This window comes from Oryzias latipes, chromosome 18, assembly GCF_002234675.1.
Source record: "Oryzias latipes chromosome 18, ASM223467v1".
NCBI lineage: Eukaryota > Metazoa > Chordata > Actinopteri > Beloniformes > Adrianichthyidae > Oryzias > Oryzias latipes.
This window is the reverse complement of record NC_019876.2, coordinates 366,661-390,958: the sequence shown is the minus strand read 5'-3', so window position 1 is coordinate 390,958 and position 24,298 is coordinate 366,661. Positions and strand designations below refer to the sequence as shown.

The 24,298-nt window shown below is 49.6% G+C and overlaps 1 protein-coding gene across 1 annotated transcript; it reads left to right on the top strand.

The window, feature by feature from the left end:
- Positions 1 to 668: 668 nt before the first annotated feature.
- kif1c (kinesin family member 1C) lies at positions 669 to 24,237 on the top strand. Its single transcript, XM_023965779.1, has 28 exons — positions 669 to 1,254; positions 7,941 to 8,067; positions 8,139 to 8,215; positions 8,294 to 8,372; positions 8,456 to 8,556; positions 8,643 to 8,708; positions 8,782 to 8,960; positions 13,268 to 13,379; positions 13,597 to 13,674; positions 13,772 to 13,837; positions 13,912 to 13,990; positions 14,118 to 14,196; positions 15,157 to 15,305; positions 16,155 to 16,259; positions 16,345 to 16,454; positions 16,537 to 16,616; positions 16,788 to 16,863; positions 17,083 to 17,162; positions 17,281 to 17,375; positions 18,770 to 18,853; positions 18,955 to 19,135; positions 19,299 to 19,371; positions 19,443 to 19,541; positions 19,617 to 19,778; positions 20,672 to 20,944; positions 21,074 to 21,163; positions 21,232 to 21,442; positions 21,514 to 24,237. The coding sequence occupies exons 2-28, from the start codon at positions 7,962 to 7,964 to the stop codon at positions 22,314 to 22,316; spliced, it is 3,693 nt and encodes a 1,230-aa protein (XP_023821547.1). The 5' UTR covers positions 669 to 1,254; positions 7,941 to 7,961; the 3' UTR covers positions 22,317 to 24,237.
- The last annotated feature ends 61 nt before the right edge of the window (positions 24,238 to 24,298 follow it).

The window sequence follows — 24,298 nt, the reverse complement described above, 5'->3', positions numbered from 1 at the left end:
GTGTGAACTTTGTGAGTCTGCAGGAATTACAGAGGCGTTCCTATAGGTGGAGGACAAAGGTTCTAAAACGTTCTGCAGAATTAAGGTTCATTCTGTGGCTCACACTTAAAAATTTGTTTTTTGGCTGTAATTATGAGAATTATCATATTTAGCCATAAATAAAACCCTAAAAAAATGAGATATACGTCCCTGAAAATCCTTTTTAATCCTGAATATGTTCTCAGTGTCAGATCATTCTATACATTATTAGGCCTCCCAGGCAGAAGAAACAGAAACATTTCTTTGTCTTCACTCTTTGAACTAAACTTTAAAGTCTCACATGATCCGTTTCTGCACATAAAAGAAAACGTTCAAACCACCAATAAAAACACAAAACTTTATTCAAACAGTCAGAGATGTGATTATTGGCTACAATATGCAACACTTTTTTGTTTACCTGCTGTCCTTTGACCCAACAAACTGCTGATAAACTGATGAAAACACAGTGAGTGGAAACAAAGATCGTTTCTGCTCTGCAGTGGCTCCACTCCGTCAGTCGCGGCTGTTTGGACCATTTCATGGTCTTTTAAAAAACTCCTCACAGTTTCTTCCATTAAAGGATAACTTAATTTTACGTCAATTATCTTAATTGTATTTATTAATTTGATAAAAGTTAGCGTAAACACATTTTCTGATTCTTCAGATCAAATCACAGCTGGAAATCTGTGTCAGAGTGAGACGTCTGTCTGAGAGCTGCAGCTCCTACTGCGGACGGAGGAAGAGCGCGCGCCGGGCTTTCTGTGACGGGAGCGCGCGCACTCACCCACACGCACACACCCGCCGCGCGGCCAGGGCCCCGGCCAGCCTCTGCTCCCCCCTCTCTCCTTTTTTTTCCGGTAAAACTCCGTCTTCTCTCCGGTTCCCTCCCGGCAGACCGCCCCTCCGGCGGACTGCTGCCAGACCCTCCACCGGATCACCGAGTTCCAGCGGTCCGCCGTGATTTACGCCCCACCGCCGGTGGGCCTCAGCTGTTCCCCCCTCCCCCTCTGCCTACTCCGGTACCGGCCGGTGACGTCACCCTGAAGCCGTGGAAGACGCGCTGCTCCGGCCGGTGAAACTTTTTTTGTGCTCCGGACCCCCAGACCCGCAACGACACCAGGACCGGAACTACGGCTGACACCCCCCCCGGGCTGTTTATTTATCTGCTGTACGAGCGGAGATGAGGAGCGCGTGAAGGCAGCGCGTGGCTTCCACGAGACTCGCGGTACCGTGAAGGTGAGTCACGCTCCGCGAGGACCGGATGTCCCGGACAGAACCTTCCTCGCCGGTCGCCATACTTTGATCGGTCTCTCCATGACGTCACTGACCGCTGGCTCGCTCATTTGAAGTTAGAAAAGTCTGTGGGTCAGTCCGAGGCTGCAGCATTTACATTTCCCACGGTCCGTCAATGCGTCTCCGAGGAACTTTCTGACGGCGCGAGCGCCCTGCCTTTAATCAGCTGATCAGATTAATACATTAACCCGCGGGGATGAAGTCAGTCTACGGCGTTAGACCACGTGACCACAGCTGTTTCAGCATCAAAGCATCAGCTGACGTCAGGAGGCTCTGATCCACACATTCACAGAATGTCTGGGAAGGTCCGTGAACGCACCACCGAGCAGGTCATACAGGAAGGTTCGCTCCGCCCCCTTCTGCTGTGAGGATGCTGCACAGGTGTACACACCTGAGAGGGCTGCACCTTCAGAGCAGAACCTGGAGGCTGCAGGCAGGGCTGCCATGACGGTGTGACAGACAGTGTGTGTGTGTGTGCGCGAGTATTTTTAGACACATGTTTGGATTCTACACCAACACACACACAACCGTAAAAACACAATCACAGCTATACACGACCGTAAAAAACACATTCACAGCTACACACACGACCGCAAAAACACACAATCACAACTACACACGACCGTAAAAAACACAAAGTCACAGCTACACACACGACCGTAAAAACACACAATCACAACTACACACACGACCGTTAAAACACACAATCACAACTACACACGACCGTAAAAACACACAATCACAACTACACACTCGACCATAAAAATACACAATAACAACTACACACACGACCGTAAAAAACACACAATCACAACTACACACGACCGTAAAAACACACAATCACAACTACGCACGACCGTAAAAACACAAAATCACAGCTACACACACGACCGTAAAAACACACAATCAAAACTACACACACGGCCGTAAAAACCCACAATCACAACTACACACGACCCTAAAAACACACAATCACAACTACACACACGGCCGTAAAAACCCACAATCACAACTACACACGACCCTAAAAACACACAATCACAACTACACACGACCCTAAAAACACACAATCACAACTACACACACGACCCTAAAAACACACAATCACAACTACACACATGACCGTAAAAACACACAATCACAACTACACACACGACCGTAAAAACACACAACCACAACTACACACACGACCCTAAAAACACACAATCACAACTACACACACAACCGTAAAAACACACAATCACAACTACACGCGACCGTAAAAACACAAAACCACAGCTACACACACGAATGTAAAAACACACAATCACAGCTACACACACGACCGTAAAAACACACAACCACAACTACACACACGACTGTCAAAACTCACAATCACAACTACACACACGACCGTAAAGACACAATCACAGCAAACATGACCGTAAAAACACACAATCAATCACAGCTACACACACGACCGTAAAAACTCAAAATCACAGCTACACACACGACCGTAAAAACACACAATCACAACTACACACGACCGTAAAAACACACAATCACAACTACACACGACCGTAAAAACACACAATCACAGCTATACATGACCGTAAAAACACACAATCAATCACAACTACACACACCACCGTAAAAACACACAATCACAACTACACACACGACCGTAAAAACAAACAATCACAACTACACACACGACCGTAAATACACAAAATCACTGCTACACACACGACCGTAAATACACACAATCACAGCTACACACACGGCCGTAAAGACACAATCACAGCTATACACGACCGTAAAAACACACAATCACAACTACACACGACCGTAAAAACACACAATCACAACTACACACGGCTGTAAAAACACAAAATCACAGCTACACACACGACTGTAAAAACACACAATCACAACTACACACACGACCGTAAAAACACACAACCACAACTACACACACGACTGTCAAAACACACAATCACAACTAAACACACGACCGTAAAGACACAATCACAGCAAACATGACCGTAAAAACACACAATCAATCACAACTACACACACGACCGTAAAAACACACAATCACAACTACACACGACCGTAAAAACACAAAATCACAGCTACACACACGACCGTAAAAACACAAAATCACAGCTACACACACGACCGTAAAAACACACAATCACAGCTATACATGACTGTAAAAACACACAATCAATCACAACTACACACACTACCGTAAAAACACAAAATCACAGCTACACACACGACGGTAAAAACACAAAATCACAGCTACACACACGACCGTAAAAACACACAATCACAACTACACACGACCGTAAAAACACACAATCACAGCTATACATGACCGTAAAAACACACAATCAATCACAACTACACACACCACCGTAAAAACACACAATCACAACTACACACACGACCGTAAAAACACACAATCACAACTACACACACGACCGTAAAAACACACAACCACAACTACACACACGACCGTAAAAACACACAACCACAACTACACACACGACCCTAAAAACACACAATCACAACTACACACACAACCGTAAAAACACACAATCACAACTACACACGACCGTAAAAACACAAAACCACAGCTACACACACGACCGTAAAAACACACAATCACAACTACACACACGACCGTAAAAACACACAACCACAACTACACACACGACTGTCAAAACTCACAATCACAACTACACACACGACCGTAAAGACACAATCACAGCAAACATGACCGTAAAAACACACAATCAATCACAACTACACACACGGCCGTAAAAACACAAAATCACAGCTACACACACGACCGTAAAAACACACAATCACAACTACACACGACCGTAAAAACACACAATCACAGCTATACATGACCGTAAAAACACACAATCAATCACAACTACACACACCACCGTAAAAACACACAATCACAACTACACACACGACCGTAAAAACACACAATCACAACTACACACACGACCGTAAAAACACACAACCACAACTACACACACGACCGTAAAAACACACAACCACAACTACACACACGACCCTAAAAACACACAATCACAACTACACACACAACCGTAAAAACACACAATCACAACTACACACGACCGTAAAAACACAAAACCACAGCTACACACACGACTGTAAAAACACACAATCACAACTACACACACGACCGTAAAAACACACAACCACAACTACACACACGACTGTCAAAACTCACAATCACAACTACACACACGACCGTAAAGACACAATCACAGCAAACATGACCGTAAAAACACACAATCAATCACAACTACACACACGGCCGTAAAAACACAAAATCACAGCTACACACACGACCGTAAAAACACAAAATCACAGCTACACACACGACCGTAAAAACACACAATCACAACTACACACGACCGTAAAAACACACAATCACAGCTATACATGACCGTAAAAACACACAATCAATCACAACTACACACACCACCGTAAAAACACACAATCACAACTACACACACGACCGTAAAAACACACAATCACAACTACACACACGACCGTAAATACACAAAATCACTGCTACACACACGACTGTAAAAACACACAATCACAGCTACACATGACCGTAAAAACACACAATCACAACTACACACGGCTGTAAAAACACAAAATCACAGCTACACACACGACTGTAAAAACACACAACCACAACTACACACACGACTGTCAAAACACACAATCACAACTACACACACAACCGTAAAGACACAATCACAGCAAACATGACCGTAACAACACACAATCAATCACAACTACACACACGACCGTAAAAACACACAATCACAACTACACACGACCGTAAAAACACAAAATCACAGCTACACACACGACCGTAAAAACACAAAATCACAGCTACACACACGACCGTAAAAACACAAAATCACAGCTACACACACGACCGTAAAAACACACAATCACAGCTATACATGACTGTAAAAACACACAATCAATCACAACTACACACACCACCGTAAAAACACAAAATCACAGCTACACACACGACCGTAAAAACTCAATCACAGCTACACACACGACCGTAAAAACACACAATCACAACTACACACGACCGTAAAAACACACAATCACAACTACACACGACCGTAAAAACACACAATCACAGCTATACATGACCGTAAAAACACACAATCAATCACAACTACACACACCACCGTAAAAACACACAATCACAACTACACACACGACCGTAAAAACACACAATCACAACTACACACACGACCGTAAAAACACACAATCACAGCTATACACGGCCGTAAAAACACACAATCACAGCTACACACACGACCGTAAAAACACACAATCACAGCTATACACGGCTGTAAAAACACACAATCACAGCTATACACGGCCGTAAAAACACACAATTACAGCTACACACTAAACTAGAGGTGTGTATTGGCGATGCGATCCACATCCTGGTTTTGAACCAGAACACATTTAGTCTTTTTTTAAATATGACTTTATGTCGTTCATTATAATAAAATGATCAATTCAGGTGATTGAATGATCAGAATGTGAATCACTGCAGCTGTTTGTCCTTCACCCTCATCATGGTGCTTTTATTTTGATAAGCTCAAATATAGAAAGAGAACAGTCAACATTGTCTGATTTCAACAACAAAATGTGAAAAAACAAAGAATGTCATGTTCCTTAACCACTAAGGTTCTAATGTGACTGAGGAACAACATTAATGTTGGTTCTCCAGAACTTTGAGATGGTTCAGGAGTCTGGACGCTGCTTCAGAGATAAAAGACAGAAACAATAAAGTAAAATGTTCTAAAATACATTTGTCTTTTGGTTCTGGAGGTTCGACTGAGATCTTTATGCTCTGGTTGGAACCTGAACATTAGTCAGCTTTATTAATTTGCCCCCCCACACACTCACACACACACTCACACACACACACACACATTGTCTGGTTTAAACTTGGCTTAATGGGAATCTGCTTCAGGTGATGCATTCAGGGTCATTCTGGAACTACGGTCAAAGCAGAACTTTTTCTGTTTGTGTCCACCAGAGTAACTCTCTGCTGATTGTCACATTGTGTTCATGTTGTTGTGGGTCTTTGTACCGCGTTCATGGAGGCGTTTGTGGACGGCTCGGTAAACTGAATCCTGGAGGTCATGATGTCATCACCACAGACATCAGAGGCACTGATGTTCAGCAGACTTCTATTTCTGTTAGTTTGTGTTTATCTGCATTGCTGTGTCTGCATTGCTGCGTCTGCATTGTTGTGCGTCTGCATTGCTGTGTCTGCATTGTTGTGCGTCTGCATTGTTGTGTCTGCATTGTTGTGCGTCTGCATTGTTGTGTTGTGCTGTGCGTCTTTACTTTTGTAATTCTGGATTTTTTGGTGTCTACACTTTTTTGTGTATCTTTTATTGTGCGTGTGTATTTTTGTGCGATTGTTGTGTGGAAGCTGAGTGGCTGACAGATGGAGGCGGTTCTTCTGGTTGGATTTTTGCTCGGATGGTGCACGTGTGCGTGCACGTAGGGATGTTTGCAGGATGAAGTCAGAGCTGCAGCCCTGATTCACCTCAACACAACCAGGACCTGTCTGCTGTGTGTTAGTACTGTGTGTTAGTACTGTGTGTTAGTACTGTGTGTTAGTACTGTGTGTTAGTACTGTGTGTGTGTATGTGTATGTGTGTGTGCGCGTACATGTGAGTGTGGGTTTGAGCTCACACCTGGTTGGCAGGAACACCTGCAGGTCGTCTGTCCTACCTGGACCTCAGGAATTCTGCTGTGGTTGAACCCACATTAGTGTGAGAGGATCTGCAGGATCTACTGGATCTACTGGATCTGCAGCACTGAAGTCCAACATTGCCAGCAAATGTCTGAGATGATCCAGAACATCTGTGAACATCTGGATCTGCTGATCTACCGCTGAAGGAGATCTGCAGATGCAACCAGAAGGTTTCTACAGAAACCTGAGTCTCTGGTTTAGGTTTTAGGCTCTTTTACATCCAGAAGATTGACAGGTGGAGGGGGCGGAGCCTGAAACCGCCCCAGACTCTGATAGGATGAGAATCAAACTGAGAGCTGTGAAGATGGAGATGAAGGAGTCTGCTGGTCTGCCAGAGCTTCATTACAGGCTGCAGAAACGCAGATTATAGAGTCAGGTTGAAGGTCACATGATTGACACGCCTCTGTGCACGGGGGAGAGTGCACGTGTGAGCGCACGCTGCTCGCAGCCAGCTGGGATTTTCCCAGGAGGCCTGAAGAGCGACTGAAGAGGAGACGGGAGCGACAGGAGAGACACGACCAGACGGAGCTGAACAGAGGCCAGTCTGGTTTCCACGGCAACCAGGGCCCAAACCATAACAGAACGGCAGAAATGTGAGGAAGAGGAGGAGAGGAGTGTGAGGCCTGAAGGTGCAGGAGGAGGAACGCTGCTCCCATAAACTGAGGAATGAGGAGGGAGGAGGGAGTGTGGTCATGCTGGAAAACCAGGAATGAGGGAAAGTCTGAGAACAGGCTGCTTCCTGGAGCTCTGAGTCTGCTCTCTGATTGGCCGTTTGCAGGGGAGTGGGCGGAGCTGGACCATGGCGAGCGCCTCTGTCAAGGTGGCTGTCCGGGTCCGACCGTTCAACGCCAGAGAGACGGGCCGCAACGCCAAGTGTGTGATCCAGATGCAGGGAAACACCACCTGTGAGTCACGTGCACACACACATGTACACGTGTGCACGCACACACACACTCAGTATCTGCTGTGTCTGCAGGCATCTCCAACCCCAAACAGCCCAAAGATGGAGCCAAGAACTTCACCTTTGACCACTCCTACTGGTCGCACACAGCGGTGCGCACACGTCACACACACAAACCCTGACGGGCGCATGTGTGTGTTTGTGTTGAAGTTGTGCGTTTGTCTTCTCAGCCTGAGGACCCGCAGTTCGCCTCCCAGCATCAGGTCTACAAGGACATCGGCGAGGAGATGCTGCTGCACGCCTTTGAAGGTGACTTCCTGCCTGAAGCTCTTCCTGCAGGCAGAACCGGGTTTGGGTTCTGGAAAGATGAACACGGTTCTGCTGTGTTCCAGGTTACAACGTGTGCATCTTTGCATACGGTCAGACGGGGGCAGGAAAGAGCTACACCATGATGGGGAAGCAGGAGCCGGGTCAGGAGGGGATCATCCCACAGGTACGTTCACCTGAGCAGGTGTGAGGGGAGGGGGGGGGGGGGGGGGGGGGGGGGGTGAGCTCACCTGATGACCTGTCTGTGTCCAGCTGTGTGAGGATCTGTTCCAGAGGACCGGAGAGAACTCTGATCCAGACCTGACCTACTCTGTGGAGGTAAAGCTTCCCTGAACCCCCCCTGACCCCTCTTCAGTGTAGGCGTGGCTTAATGTGACTCCTCCTACTTCAGGTGTCCTATATGGAGATCTACTGCGAGCGGGTCCGGGATCTTTTGAGCCCCAAGTCTGAGGGCAGTCTGCGGGTCCGAGAGCACCCCATCCTGGGCCCGTACGTGGAGGACTTGTCCAAGCTGGCTGTGACCGGTTTCTGCGACATCCGGGACCTGATGGACGCCGGCAACAAGGCCCGGTCAGTGGTTCTGAACCCCCCATAAACTGTAGGGGCTTCCAGTGTTTTTGACTGTCCAAATGATCTGATTATCCTTAAAAATCTGATCATCATCACTAATTAGATCATCATTAATAATCAGAATATCATTAATAATCTGATTATAATCATGATCATAATAATGATTATAATCAGATTATTATTATGGTCATCGTTAATAATCTGATTTTAATAATCTGATTATCATTACTAATCTGATCATCATCGATAATCTGATCATCATCAATAATATGTTCATCATCACTAATCAGATTATCAGCAATAATCTGATTATAATAATCTGATTATCATCATTATTATGATCATTGTTAATAATCTGATCATCATTAATAATCAGAATATCATAATAATCTGATTATAATCATGATCATAATAATGATGATAATCAGATTATTATTATTATGGTCATCGTTAATAATCTGATTTTAATAATCTGATTATCATTAATAATCTAGCCACAGGGGTTGCAAGCCAGTAACTTCTGTGCCGGTCCCAAGCCCGGATAAATAGAGAGGGTTGCGTCAGGAAGGGCATCCGGCGTAAAAATTGCCAAAATAACCATGCGAATCATCCACAACACTTTAGACATACCGGATCGGTCGAGGCCCGGGTTAACAACGACCGCCACCGATGCTGTTAACCTACAGGGTGTCGGTGGAAATTTGACTACTGTTGGTGGAAGAAAGAGGAGAGGCAGAAGGGTCCGTGGCCAGAGAGAAGGGAAAAGGCAGGAACATAGGTTTGAGAATAGGGACTCTTAACGTTGGCACAATGACAGGGAAAGGCAGGGAGCTGGCAGACATGATGGAGAAAAGGAAGGTAGATGTACTGTGTGTGCAGGAGACAAGGTGGAAGGGCAGCAAGGCACGTAGTATTGGAGGAGGATACAAACTGTTCTATCATGGTGTTGATAGGAAGAGAAACGGGGTAGGAGTGATTCTGAAGGGGGAGTTTGTAAACAGTGTTCTAGAGGTGAAAAGAGTCTCAGACAGGATGATGAGCCTAAAGTTAGAAATTGAAGGGGTGATGGTGAATGTAGTCAGTGGGTATGCGCCACAGGTTGGCTGTGAGTTAGAAGTGAAGGAGAGATTCTGGAGTGAGTTGGATGAGGTCATAGAGAGTTTCCCCAGAGGAGAGAGAGTTGTTATTGGAGCAGACTTTAATGGGCATGTTGGTGAGGGCAACCGAGGTGATGAGGAGGTGATGGGCAGGTTTGGTGTGAAGGAAAGGAATCTGGAGGGACAGATGGTGGTGGACTTTGCAAAGAGGATGGAAATGGCTGTAGTCAACACTTACTTCCAGAAGAGAGAGGAACATAGAGTGACATACAGAAGTGGAAGTAGGAGTACTCAGGTGGACTACATCCTATGTAGACGAGGTCATTTGAGAGAGGTTAATGACTGCAAAGTGGTGGTAGGAGAGAGTGTAGCCAGACAGCACCGCATGGTGGTGTGTAAGATGACTCTGGAGGTCAGGAAGAAGAAGAGAGGGAAAACAGAAAAGAAGACCAAGTGGTGGAAGCTACAGAATGAAGAAACTTGTGAGGAATTTAGGCAGAAGTTGAGACAGGTCCTGGGTGGTCAGGATGAGCTTCCAGAGGACTGGGAAACTACAGCAGAGATTATCAGGGAAACAGGTAGGAAGGTGCTAGGTGTGTCATCTGGAAAGAGGAAAGACGGTAAAGAGACTTGGTGGTGGAATGAGGAAGTACAGGAATGCGTCCAGAGGAAGAGGTTGGCTAAAAGGAAGTGGGATGTAGAAAGGACTGAGGAAGGTAGACAGGAGTACAAGGAAGCGCAGCGTAGAGTGAAGAGAGAGGTGGCAAAGGCCAAACAGAAAGCTTACGATGAGCTATATGACAGGTTAGACACAAAGGAAGGAGAGAAGGACTTGTACAGGCTAGCCAGACAGAGAGACAGAGATGGGAAGGACGTGCAACAGATAAGGGTGATTAAGGACAGAGATGGAAAGGTGCTAACAACCCAGGAGAGTGTACAGAAAAGATGGAAGGAGTATTTTGAGGAGCTGATGAACGTGGAAAATGACAGGGAAAGAAGGGAGGAAGATGTGGTTGTTGTGGAGCAGGAAGTAGCAGAGATTGGAAAGGATGAGGTTAGGAAGGCTCTGAAAAGGATGAAGAGCGGAAAGGCCGTTGGTCCTGATGACGTACCTGTGGAGGTATGGAAGTGCCTAGGAGAGACAGCAGTGGAATTTCTAACGAGGTTGTTCAATAGGATTTTAGAGAGTGAGAAGATGCCTGAGGAATGGAGGAGAAGCGTTCTGGTCCCGATCTTTAAGAACAAGGGTGACACGCAGAACTGCAGCAACTATAGAGGAATAAAGTTGATGAGCCACACAATGAAGCTGTGGGAAAGAGTAGTGGAAGCCAGGCTTAGGAAGAAGGTGGAGATTTGTGAGCAGCAGTATGGTTTCATGCCCCGTAAGAGCACCACTGATGCCATTTTTGCTTTGAGAATGTTGATGGAAAAGTACAGAGATGGTCAGAAGGAGCTGCATTGTGTGTTCGTAGATTTAGAGAAGGCGTATGACAGGGTGCCGAGGGAGGAGCTGTGGTACTGTATGAGGTCGTCTGGAGTGGCAGAGAAGTATGTCAGAGTAGTTCAGGACATGTATGAGAGAAGTATGACGGTGGTGAGATGTGCTGTAGGTCAGACAGAGGAGTTCAAGGTGGAGGTGGGACTACACCAAGGATCAGCTTTAAGTCCCTTTTTGTTTGCTATGTTGATGGACAGGCTGACAGACGAGGTAAGACAGGAATCTCCCTGGACAATGATGTTTGCGGATGACATTGTAATTTGCAGTGAGAGTAGAGAGCAGGTGGAGGAACAGCTAGAGAGGTGGAGGTTTGCTCTGGAAAGAAGAGGCATGAAGGTCAGTCGCAGTAAGACAGAATACATGTGTCTGAACGAGAGGGATCAAGGTAGAAGCGTTAGGTTACAGGGGGCTGAGGTGGAGAAGGTGCAGGAGTTTAAGTACTTGGGGTCAACAGTTCAGTGTGATGGGGAGTGTGGAAAAGAGGTGAAGAGGCGAGTGCAGGCAGGTTGGAGCGGGTGGAGGAAAGTGTCAGGAGTGTTGTGTGACAGAAGAGTGTCAGCAAGACTCAAAGGAAAGGTGTACAAGACAGTGGTGAGACCAGCTCTGCTCTATGGGTTAGAGACGGTAGCAGTGAGACAGAGACAAGAGGCTGAGATGGAGGTAGCGGAGATGAAGATGTTGAGGTTCTCCTTAGGAGTGACCAGGTTAGACAGGATAAGGAACGAGTACATCAGAGGGACGGCTCATGTTGCCTGTGTTAGCGACAAAGTCAGAGAAGCCAGACTGAGATGGTTTGGACATGTTCAGAGGAGGGATAGTGGATATATTGGTAGAAGGATGTTGGAGATGGAGCTGCCTGGCAGGAGGGCAAGAGGACGGCCAAAGAGGAGATACATGGATGTCTTAACAGAGGACATGAAGTTGGCTAACGTTAGGGTAGAAGATGTTCATGATAGAGTGAGGTGGAAAAGGATGATTCGCTGTGGCGACCCCTGATGGGAAAAGCCCAAAGAGAAAGAAGAGAATCATTAATAATCTGATTTTAATCATCTGGGGGCTCAAATGTCTGGAGGGTCTGGGTGAACCTAGACGGCTCCTGCAGAAAAACCTTCAATGTGGAGAATCTGTTTAAACCCAGACCGTTTAGGAGAGTCTGTTTATGATTTGGACCCAAACAGGGAACCTGCTTCTGCTGTGGTCAAATGTGGTGCCTTCTGGGAAACGTAGGAAGCTGCAGAGCTTCAGGATTTATTTACCTCTGCCCTGAAATTTTAGGAGGCAGCATTCCCTCAGGGAGGTATGGTTCTGGTCTGGCTCTGACCTGATCCAGGTCTGGTTCTGGCCTGATCCAGGTCTGGTTCTGACCTGATTCAGGTCTGGTTCTGGCCTGATCCAGGTCTGGTTCTGACCTGATTCAGGTCTGGCTCTGACCTGATCCAGGTCTGGTTCTGGCCTGATCCAGGTCTGGTTCTGGTTTCGTCTTTGGTGTTCTCCTGAGGTCCACGTTTGTGAAACAAACCAAACCCGGTGACTGCATTTAGAAACACTTAGAAACCTTCCTGCCTCTTTACATCGAGTCCATCTGAGTGTAAAGGAAGCCTAAAGGCATCATGGGAAGTGTAGTTCATCCCTCACAGTCTTGACCCTTCATGGTGACCTTTTGGAGCTGCTGGTGACCCTGTGACTGAGTTGGACTCTGTGTCTGATTGTAGGACGGTTGCTGCCACCAACATGAACGAGACTTCGTCCCGCTCGCACGCCGTCTTCACCATCGTCTTCACCCAGAGGAGGCGGGACCAGATGACCAGCCTGGACACGGAGAAGGTGATCACCCATCTGAGGGGGGGTCATTTCCTAGTGGTTTTATCTGTCTCTGTCTGCTGTCGCCCTGTGACTTGGTGTGTACATTCCTGGGGTGCATGATTGAGCGTGGGTGTGCTCGTGGCGTGCTCATGGCGTGCTCGTGGCGTGCCCGTGGCGTGCTCGTGGCGTGCTCTAGGCGCTGAGACTTTGTATGAACGTGAACTCTGGTCTTCTTCAGGTCAGTAAGATCAGCCTGGTGGATCTGGCTGGAAGTGAGCGCGCCGACTCGTCAGGGGCAAAGGGAACCCGACTCAAGGTGCAAGAACACTCCGGTCTCAGTCTGGTCTCAGTCTGGTCTCAGTCTGGTCTCACTCTGGTCACTCTTCCGTCCCGTCCCTGTGTTTTGGTGACAGGAAGGAGCGAACATCAACAAGTCTCTGACCACGCTGGGAAAGGTCATCTCGGCTCTGGCTGAAATGGTTGGTTGGCGCCCGTGTGACCTCACAGTGACCTTTAGACTCTGGAGGTGACCTTTACCGTTTCTGACCTGCAGCAGGGCAGCAAGAAGAGGAAGAGCGACTTCATTCCCTACAGAGACTCGGTGCTCACCTGGCTGCTGAAGGAGAACCTGGGTGAGGAGAACCGCCCCACGGACTGATGTGGAACCGCCTGTAGATCAGTAGAGCTGGTCTGGGTTCTTGGGTTCACTGTGAGGGACCGGATCTGATGTTCTGGTTCTGACGGTGTTCTGTGTTTCAGGAGGGAACTCTCGGACGGCCATGATTGCAGCTCTGAGTCCGGCTGACATCAACTATGAGGAAACTCTCAGCACCCTGAGGTGCAGCAGCCTCCTCCTCTTCCTCCTCTTCCTCATGGTCATGTTGCTGCACAGCAGCTTCTAAAGGCGTCTTTACTTTCTGAGTAACTCCACTGCAGTTAGCATCATTTAGCATCTGATTAGCGGTTTTAGTGAATCAAAGTTTATTTCCTGTGATGTAAGTAAACAGTTTTTAGCACTTTGACCCCAAATATCTGAATTATTTATCCTTCTTTGAGCTTTTTAAACACTTTTTAACCACTCTAGCATTTATTTTCTGGAGGAAAAGGTTGTTTTCTTAGTTTTATTCCGTCTTAGGCTGAATTAAGTCTGATCATTTCTATATTTATGAACTACAGCATCTTTCAGCTACTTCACTCTTGGCGTGTTTAGCGTGTAGCTTAGCGGTTTGTCAGCTTTCCTTTGGCGTCCCCTCAGCCAATCATCTGCCTCCATAAACAGGTGCAGCATTTTAGCCTTCAGGCTAAATGTTGGGCTTCTTCCTGCAGCTTCTCAGCTGTTTGAACTGTAGTTCAGCTTCTCATGCTGCCGTGGTTTAGTGATGCAGGATGTAGTTCAGTGAACACGTCTGTCTCCTGCACATCATCAGCTTTTATTTCTGTCATCTTCAGACTTGTTTAGCGGACTCATAAACAGGTGGTGACTCCACCGTCGTTCTGCGGTTGATGCTTTAATCCGTTTTTCAGTTTTTAAAGTTCCATCTTGAACTTCTGACTTCTTGATAAACGGTAGTTTTGGTTTATCGTTTATGTTTGTGTTCAGCTTGTTCAGTTTGTGTTCAGGCTGAATTCAGCCTCTTCATCTGTTGGTAGTGTTTACAGCCTGTTAGCGGGTCATGATCGGGTTCTGTTCAGGTTCTGTTCAGAGCTGCTCCTCAGCAGAGGGAAGCGTGTCTACAGGAAGTTCTGTGTCCTTCCCTGAAGGCGTCTGAACATCGTGTCATGTCTGACCCACCTGCAGGTATGCGGACCGCGCCAAACAGATCCGCTGCAACGCCATCATCAACGAAGATCCCAACGCCAAACTGATCCGGGAGCTGAAGGCGGAGGTGGACCGGCTGAGGAACCTGCTGTTCTCCCAGGGCCTCCACGAGCTGCTGGACAACGCCGGTACGTGACGCAGAGAAGATCCCACTGCTGCTGTGGATCCACTTTCACCTGTGGTTCTGGTTGGGGGTCTGGTCTTCATGCAGACCTCTCTGTGGTTCTGGTTGGGGGTCTGGTCTTCATGCAGACCTCTCTGTGGTTCTGGTTGGGGGTCTGGTCTTCATGCAGACCTCCCTGTGGTTCTGGTTGGAGGTCTGGTCTTCATGCAGACCTCCATGTGGTTCTGGTTGGAGGTCTGGTCTTCATGCAGACCTCCATGTGGTTCTGGTTGGAGGTCTGGTCTTCATGCAGACCTCTCTGTGGTTCTGGTTGGGGGTCTGGTCTTCATGCAGACCTCCCTGTGGTTCTGGTTGGAGGTCTGGTCTTCATGCAGACCTCCATGTGGTTCTGGTTGGAGGTCTGGTCTTCATGCAGACCTCCCTGTGGTTCTGGTTGGAGGTCTGGTCTTCATGCAGACCTCCATGTGGTTCTGGTTGGAGGTCTGGTCTTCATGCAGACCTCTCTGTGGTTCTGGTTGGGGGTCTGGTCTTCATGCAGACCTCCCTGTGGTTCTGGTTGGAGGTCTGGTCTTCATGCAGACCTCCATGTGGTTCTGGTTGGAGGTCTGGTCTTCATGCAGACCTCCCTGTGGTTCTGGTTGGGGGTCTCCTCCATAGACAGACCATAGGAGTTTGTGGTTTCTGGCAGAGTTCTGAGCCGCCGTTTGTTGTGGCGCCCTCAGCTGTGTTTGTCTGTAACGTGGTATGTGGGCGAGCACGTGAGCGTGCACGTGCCCGCTGCATGCTGTTCCTTACATAAGCAGGATAGCAGAGATTCCAGTCTGAAACCTGACCCCCCCCCCCTCTCTTACAGTCAACAACAGTCTGCTGCAGGCTGGGACCGGACCCCCCCCCTCCACCCTGCAGCTGACTCACACAACCAATGGGATTGCCCCTGAAGATAGCCCCGCCCCCACAGGTCAAACACAGATTTTTCATTGAATCAACTTGACTGTCCAGCGGATCTCAGGATTATTGATCAACAATCAGGAATCATTTTCCAGATGATCAGGTGTCTGCTGAGGACACGCCCCCCCACCCGCTGATGGAGGACGGAGAGGAGGCGGTTTCCACGGAGACCATCAGCAAAGAAGAGGCCGCAGAGAGGCTGATGGTAGGACCTAACGGCATGTTCTGCACCTGAAGGCATCGTCAGCTGATCAGAACGTGCGCTCACACGTGCACGCGTGTCGCAGGAGACGGAGAAGATCATCGCGGAGCTGAACGAGACGTGGGAGGACAAGCTGAGGAAGACAGAGTCCATCCGCCTGGAGAGGTACCCAAATGACCGGTTCATCTGGTAACCATGACCACGCGAAAGGGGCGGAGCTTTTGTCGGATGTAAAGCGAGTGACTCTGATCTGCAGAAACTCCAGAGTTTTTTGTTCTCCCACCTTCATGCTCCTCCAGAGGTCCAGCTGTGCTGAGAACCATTCTGTCTCCTCAGGGAGACGCTGCTGGCAGAGATGGGCGTGTCCATCAAGGAGGACGGAGGAACGCTGGGCGTGTTCTCCCCGAAAGGAGTGAGTCCTCATCTCTGTGTCTCCAGACAGAACCGAAGGACACGACGTTCTCCTTAGACCTGAGAAGGTCTGGAGAACAGGAAGTGTGTGTGCAGACGCTGGTTTGGGTGAAGTTCTACCAGGAACCAGACCTGCTCCTTAGAACCCAGAACCAGAAACGAGCCTCAGCCTGCAGAACCTCAGACGCTCTCTGATTCCTGTGGTTGTGTTTCTGTCCAGACGCCTCACCTGGTCAACCTGAATGAAGACCCCCTGATGTCTGAGTGTCTGCTGTACTACATCAAGGAGGGGGTCACCAGGTGAGCAGCTTCACCTGGAATCCTGACGGTGTCCAGTTCCCTAGAACACCGTCAGGACCGACAGAACACTGAAACTACCGCTAGCGTGTGTGTGTGTGTGTGTGTGTTTGTGTCTCAGGGTTGGACAGCAGGACGTGGACATCAAACTGTCCGGTCAGTTCATTAAAGAGATCCACTGTGTCTTCATCAATGAGACCAATGAGCAGGGAGAAGGTAAGACACACGTCTGTCTGCCCGCCTGTGTGTCTGTCTGCGTGTCTGTCTGCCTGTCTGCTCTCCTGCCTGCGTGTCTGTCTGCTTCCCTGTCTGCTCTCCTGCCTGCGTGTCTGTCTGCATCCCTGTCTGCTCTCCTGCCTGCGTGTCTGCTTCCCTGTCTGCTCTCCTGCCAGCGTGTCTGTCTGCGTTTCTGGCCGTCTGTCTGTGTGTCTGTCTGCGTGTCTGTCTGCGTGTCTGCTCTCCTGCCTGCGTGTCTGTCTGTGTTTCTGGCTGTCTGCCTGTCTGCTCTCCTGCCTGCGTGTCTGTCTGTGTGTCTGCCTGTCTGCTCTCCTGTCTGAGTGTCTGTCTGCTTCCCTGTCTGCTCTCCTGCCTGCGTGTCTGTCTGCTTTCCCTGTCTGCTCTCCTGCCTGCGTGTCTGTCTGCTTCCCTGTCTGCTCTCCTGCCTGCGTGTCTGTCTGCATCCCTGTCTGCTCTCCTGCCTGCGTGTCTGTCTGCGCAGACCTCCCTCATGTCCTGCCATAGCCAGATCCTCATATATTTTCCTCTGAAGCCTGTGCTGCTCACTGATTGGCCAATTGGACCCATGTGTTTGGTGGCCTCTGATGTGATTGGCCGAGCTGCAGTCCTGTGCTCACAGCGCCCTCTGCTGCTCTGCGTCTGAACCAGCAGCTGTAAATCTGTTTCTGTTTCTAAAGTGGATCAGTCAGCTGTCCATCAAAAACTGCAGGCTGCTAGAAAAACACATTTCTGTGGTAGAGATCTTTGTCTACCTGCACAGGTGTGTGTGTTTGTGTTCCAACGGTGACCTTCTCTTCTTCTCTCTCTATCAAAGCTGCCTGGAGAACTCTAAGGTAATGTTCTGAGTCTGGTTTCCATGGTGACGTCATGTGTGAACCTCTAGAGGCTTTCTCTCTCCTTTCTGACGCTCGTTTCCTCGTTTGTTGCGTTTCTGACCAAATCCATGAAGTTCTGCTCAGTTCTGCTGTCGGTACCAGGTTTCAGCTGGAGGTCCAGGGTTCTCCTGGCTCGGCACACGAGGATGAATGTATAGAAGGAGAGCAGGGCTAAGGTTCTTCTCTGAGAAATGTCAGCAGGAGGATCGGAGCTGAAGCTCAGAGAGAGGAGCGTGCTGTTAGCCGCCGCTACGTTAGCATTAGCACAGCGTGACCCGACAGGAGCGCGGGAGAACAAAGGTCAGAGCTGGAGAACAAAAACCAGAGAAGGAGAACGGTAGGGCAGGAGAAGGTTGGAGCAGGAGAACTTTAGAACAGGAGAACGTCAGAGCGGGAGAACGTCAGCCCCGGAGCTCAGAGCCTCTCCTGCTGTTGGTCCTGGGGGTCAAAGCCTCCAGACGTTCTCCTCAGACTCTGACGGAAGTTCTTGCTCTGCAGCCATCGTGACGCTGGAGCCGCTGGTGGGAGCAGAGACCTACGTCAACGGGAAGCAGATCACAGAAGCCGTGGTTCTGAAACAAGGTGAGCAGCGTTCTCCTGCATCCACACCTGAAGAACGTCAGCGTTCCTTCAGCCGGCAGAGCCTGAGGAGCTGCAGATGATGGGATGTTTCTCCGTGGAAGGGAACCGCATCGTGATGGGGAAGAACCACGTGTTCCGGTTCAACCACCCGGAGCAGGCCCGGCTGGAGAGGGAGCGCAGCGCCTCTGCAGACCAGCAGGGGGAACCGGAGGACTGGAACTACGCTCAGAGGGAGCTGCTGGAGAAGCAGGGCATCGACATCAAGCTGGAGATGGAGAAGAGGTGGGGAGCACCGCATCTCCTCCTCTGGGAGGTTCTGGAGGACCGGTGCAGGTTTCTGAGGAGTTACAGAGCACTAGTTTTAGCTTCTGACACCGTTTCTGTTGAATCTGTAGTTCCTCTGGGTTCTCTCTGATTTTGACGGTTTCTTCTTGCTGGGTTCCAGGCTGCAGGACGTAGAGACTCAGTATCGCAGAGAGAAGGAGGAGGCTGACCTGATCCTGGAGCAGCACCGGCTGGTGGGTATCTGCTGTGGTTCAGCGTCCTGCTGTGGTCTGAGAGCTTCTTGAGTGTTCCTCCTCTTTGTTAGTATGCAGACAGCGACAGCGGGGACGACTCTGACAAACGCTCCTGTGAGGAGAGCTGGAGGCTGATCTCCTCTCTCAGGGAGAAGCTGCCGGCCAATAAGGTAAGGACACCAGCTCCACCGGGACCACCGGAGAGACCTCCAGGTGCAGCGGCAGCCATGTTTGTTTGTCTGCAGGTTCAGACCATAGTGAAGCGCTGCGGCCTCCCCAGCAGTGGGAAGAGGAGGGAGCCCCTCAGAGTCTACCAGATCCCCCAGAGGAGAAGGATCAGCAAAGACCCCAAACGGGTCACCATGGAGGACCTGCGGATGCAGGCCGTCAAGGAGATCTGCTACGAGGTCTGCCCACCCCCCCCCCCCCCCCATCATTATAGCTGTCCAAACTCTGAGCATCAGCTTCAAATACGACAACAAATGAGTTAAAGCCAATGCGCTAAAACAAGCTACTGTGCTAACACAGGCTAATGCGCTAACACAGGCTAATGCACCATCATAGGCTAATGCGCTAACACAAGCTAATGCGCTAACACAGGCTAATGCACCATCATAGGCTAATGCGCCAACACAGGCTAATGCACCATCATAGGCTAATGCGCTAACAGAAGCTAATGCGCTAACACAGGCTAATGGACCATCATAGGCCAATGCACTAACACAGGCTAATGCGTTAACACAAGCTAATGCACCATTATAGGCTAATGCGCTAACACAAGCTAATGCGCTAACACAGGCTAATGCACCATCATAGGCTAATGCGCCAACACAGGCTAATGCACCATCATAGGCTAATGCGCTAACAGAAGCTAATGCGCTAACACAGGCTAATGGACCATCATAGGCCAATGCACTAACACAGGGTAATGCGTTAACACAAGCTAATGCACCATTATAAGCTAATATCCTTACTTAGGCTAAAATACTTAAGTTAAAGAAGCTAATGCACCATTATAGGCTAATATCCTTACTTAGGCTAAAATACTTACTTAAGTTAAAGAACTTACATAGGCTAAAGTGCTAACTCAGGCTAATGTGCTAACATAGCCTAAAAGACTGAAACTATCTAAACTCAGGACAACGTGCTAACTAACAATTGTACTGACTTAGGCTGTTGTAATCGTGCTATTTTGGTTCCAACTGGTTATTGATAAAAGGTGAAACAAATAAACTGCCCTTTGATGAAAGCTTTCTGAAGAAACTGCCTCTCTGCCCCTCCACCCCCGCCCCAACCCCAGGTGGCTCTGGGAGACTTCCGTCACTCTCGGCAGGAGATCGAGGCGCTGTCCATCGTCAAGATGAAGGAGCTGTGCCGCATGTACGCCAAGAAGGACTCGAACGAGCGGGACAGCTGGAAGGCCGTGGCCCAGGACGTCTGCGACACTGTAGGCATTGGGGAGGAGCGCAGCCCCCCCGCTGAGGAGGGAGGGGCCGAGACGGGCGAGGGAGGAGAGAAGGTTAAAGTGTACGACCTTAAGGCTCACATCGATAAGCTGACGGACATCCTGGAGGTGAGGGCGGGGGTCCCAAGGGTTCCTATGGGGGTCCCACGGGTTCTTATGGGGGTCCCACGGGGTTCCTATGGGGGTCCCACAGGTTCTGGTGGTGGATGAGCGAGTCAGAACTGTGTTCTCCTGCAGGAGGTGAAGCTGCAGAACAACATGAAGGACGAGGAGATCAAAGCTCTCAGGGACAGAATGGTGAAGATGGAGAGCGTCATACCTGTCCAGGTACGTCCCGCCTCTGGCTCCACCTGTGGACCCGTGAGGCTGTCATGACCCCTCGCTCTGGATTCCAGGATGAAGACGTAAACGGAGAGGAAGGTGAGTCCGTGCAGATGGGCGGGGCCGAGGACTGCTGCGACCCCCCCGAGGTGCGAGTGCAGCGGCTGATGGAGGAGGACCCGGCGTTCCGGAGGGGGCGCCTCCGCTGGCTGAAGCAGGAACAGCAGCGGATCCTGAATCTGCAGCAGCAGAACGTCACCAAGAAGCTGCGGGGACAGAACCCAGGTCAGCCCCGCCCAAGCTAACCCCGCCCACACCAAGGGGAGGGGGCTCACGCTCTGTGTCTCCCCCTGCAGGTCAGAACACCCCCACGGTGCCGGTCCATTTACCGGGGACGGGTCGCTTCATCCCCCCCCAGGAGTGCAAGCTGAAGTTCCCCTTCAAGAGCAATCCGGCCCACCGGTTGTCATGGGGACCGGCCAGCGCCGCCCTGCAGGCTCTGGGGCTGGGGGAGGGAGGGGGGGAGGGAGCCAATCAGAAAGAAGACGAAGGAGCGGAGATCAAAAGCTCCCCCCCACCTCCCTCTGCTCCGCAGGGTCAACCTGCTGCTTTGCCCCTCCCCTTCCCGGCGCCGCCCTCCCGCATGCGTACGCCCAGCCCTCAGCGCGCTTGGCAACAGCGTAACCATGGGAACCAGGGAAACTTCAACTACCAACCAGGCAACAACCAAAACTACCAGCAGCGCTACCGTCGCAACTCCCTGGACAGCTCCCCCCAGGGCAACTACGACAACGACCAGCAATATGGGGGCGGGGCCAACGGCAGCCACCAGGGAAGACCCAGACAGAGGAGGGGGGCGTCGCCTGTCCCGGGTCGAGGGGGGCCAGCAAATAGGGACAGAGACGGGGGCTTTCCATTCAACAATCAACGGCAGCACCATCAGTTCCAAAACCACCCCTACTACAACCTCCACAATGCACCATTCCACCCAGGGCCCCACCCCCACTTCCACAGTCTGCCTCGCACTGGAGCCCCGCCCTTCCCACGGGAAATTCTGATGGGGATGGGGCCCCCACCGGGCATGTGGAGCTTCAACACGCCCCCCAGGATGAGGCGACAGTTCAGCGCGCCGGACCTCAAAAAGGAAAACCCCATGTGACCTCACGGAGGCCGTTGATTGGCTGTGGGACAGTGGGTGGAGCTTATGCTGTATATGTGTGTGTTTGAGCACTTTTCACAGTTACACACATGGATTTCTTTCCTTCTGTGTGTTGCCATAGCAACACAGTTCAGTAAACCGTTTCAGCCTCGCTGTTTGTGGGAGGGTCCTAGTTTAGGGGGAGGGTCAAAGGTTGGAAAGGTGGAGGCGGCCGGAGCACTCGGCGGCCCGTTAGCGCTCAGATGACTCATGAGGAAGGTTCGAGCCCCACGCTCAGGGGTGTCCCATCGGTAGTTATCCTTAAAGTTTGTGTCATGTGACACAATCGGAATACTGCGATCTAAATGATTAGACAATCGTTGATCATCGCTGGCAGGAAAAACGTTACACCTTTCTGTAAGACGAGCAACGTTACGATATTTGACAGATAAATCAATGTTCAATGAACAAAAGGTTTTGACCCATTGACATCGGAGCTTTAGCTACTTTCAGCTAATGTGACTTTGTTTGCGCAGGTAAATCCGCGGATTCTGTCGCGGAGAACAGCGGCCGCTCACCGCTAACGTAAAGTGTTGCATATCAGCAAAACACTTTCCGCTAGCGCTGGGCCGCTCTTCCTCAGAATCCGTTTGTACAAATGGTTGCTATTGTTCAGAGCGGATTATTTTGACGTCGCCGGCGACATCTCCGATGTTAAAGGGTTAAACCTGCTAACAACAAATTTTGAAAATTGAACTCCAGAACTTTATCGTCACAGTATTTTTTTTAATTCGATAAACGCGTCGTCTCGTGTGCATCTGCAGCTCGTTGGTTTCTCCGTAGTTCTTTTTTCGTGGCGTCACCGTCTCCGGTGACCTGAAGCTCGTTTCCTTGTTTGCGTGCGACTCGAGCACTTCACGGCTACAAACCAAAGAGAGGCGCTCTGTGGCGCCCCCTGCAGGCTGAGACGCTAAAGGCTAGCCTGAGCGCGGCGTGTTGCTGTTTGTGGATATTTGAAGTGTACGTTGTTTTAGAAGAAGAAGAATCCGTCATAAAGACAGGCAGCGGTGCGTTCACTGTCTCTGGCAATCGCGGGAGATTCACTGATGGCAGAAGGGAGGCGTTTGAAGGATGAAGGTTCATGTTGGAGAAGCTGAAGGTTTCTGACGACACTACAACACATCGTGTGTGATTTAAAGACCTGCTGTAAGGATCCAACGCTACAACCTCCTGACTCTGCTGCCTTCACGGCTCCACGGGAGGCCGGGAAATGTTGCTTTTGTCCGTTGGAGTCATTTAAAGCTATTCAGCCTGAGCGATGAAGACGTTTCTGTCCGTCAACGAGGTGGCGTTGGTTGAAGTGAACGCCGCTTCTGTGCGTTTTATCGGACCGAAGCTCCGTTTGGTTCTGACCAATCACAGGACAATCTGGTCATCTGCTGTCAGCCGGGTCTGATGGGAAATGAAGTTTCCCATCTTTTATGCTTTTTATTTTTACTGTTTTCTGCAGCTCGGCCTCTGATAGGCTGCTTTCTGTGTGTAATCATGTAGGCTCCGCCTCCAGCTACAGCCGCCATTATTAATGGGATTTTCGTTGTGCGGTTCTCCTGATGCTGCTAAAGGGAGCTTCGTTGTGCGAGTGTGTTTGTGTGTGTCTGTGTGTGAGTGGATGTGCGAGTGTGTTTTTGCAGACTTTACTTTATAAAGTGGATTTTTTTTTTCAGTTTCCTTTTCTGTCAGGCTCTGAAGAGAGGGAGGAGCTTGAAGTGTTACTATAGCAACCCGACTCACCTCTGCTCCAATCCTGACCTCAGATTCTATGACATCACAGGAGACAGCCCCGCCCCCTCCTCCCAGCTGTTTTGTGTGGCTTGTTTGTTGTATCAAGAACCAAACTCAGGCTCTACCTGCAGACGGCAATAAACTGACTGAAAGAACCGCCCACTGACTCACCTTCTTTACTCTGATTGGTGGATAAACTGCTTGGCTCCTCCCCTGAACAA

What these genes read in the sequence shown, in the direction of transcription:
- kif1c (XM_023965779.1), top strand. Translation starts at nt 7,962, where the DNA reads ATGGCGAGCGCCTCTGTCAAGGTGGCTGTCCGGGTCCGACCGTTCAAC. An exon ending in TCAAGGAGATCTGCTACGAG is followed by an intron (nt 19,779 to 20,671) that starts GTCTGCCCACCC and finishes CCCCAACCCCAG; the next exon opens with GTGGCTCTGGGAGACTTCCG. An exon ending in AGAGCGTCATACCTGTCCAG is followed by an intron (nt 21,164 to 21,231) that starts GTACGTCCCGCC and finishes TCTGGATTCCAG; the next exon opens with GATGAAGACGTAAACGGAGA.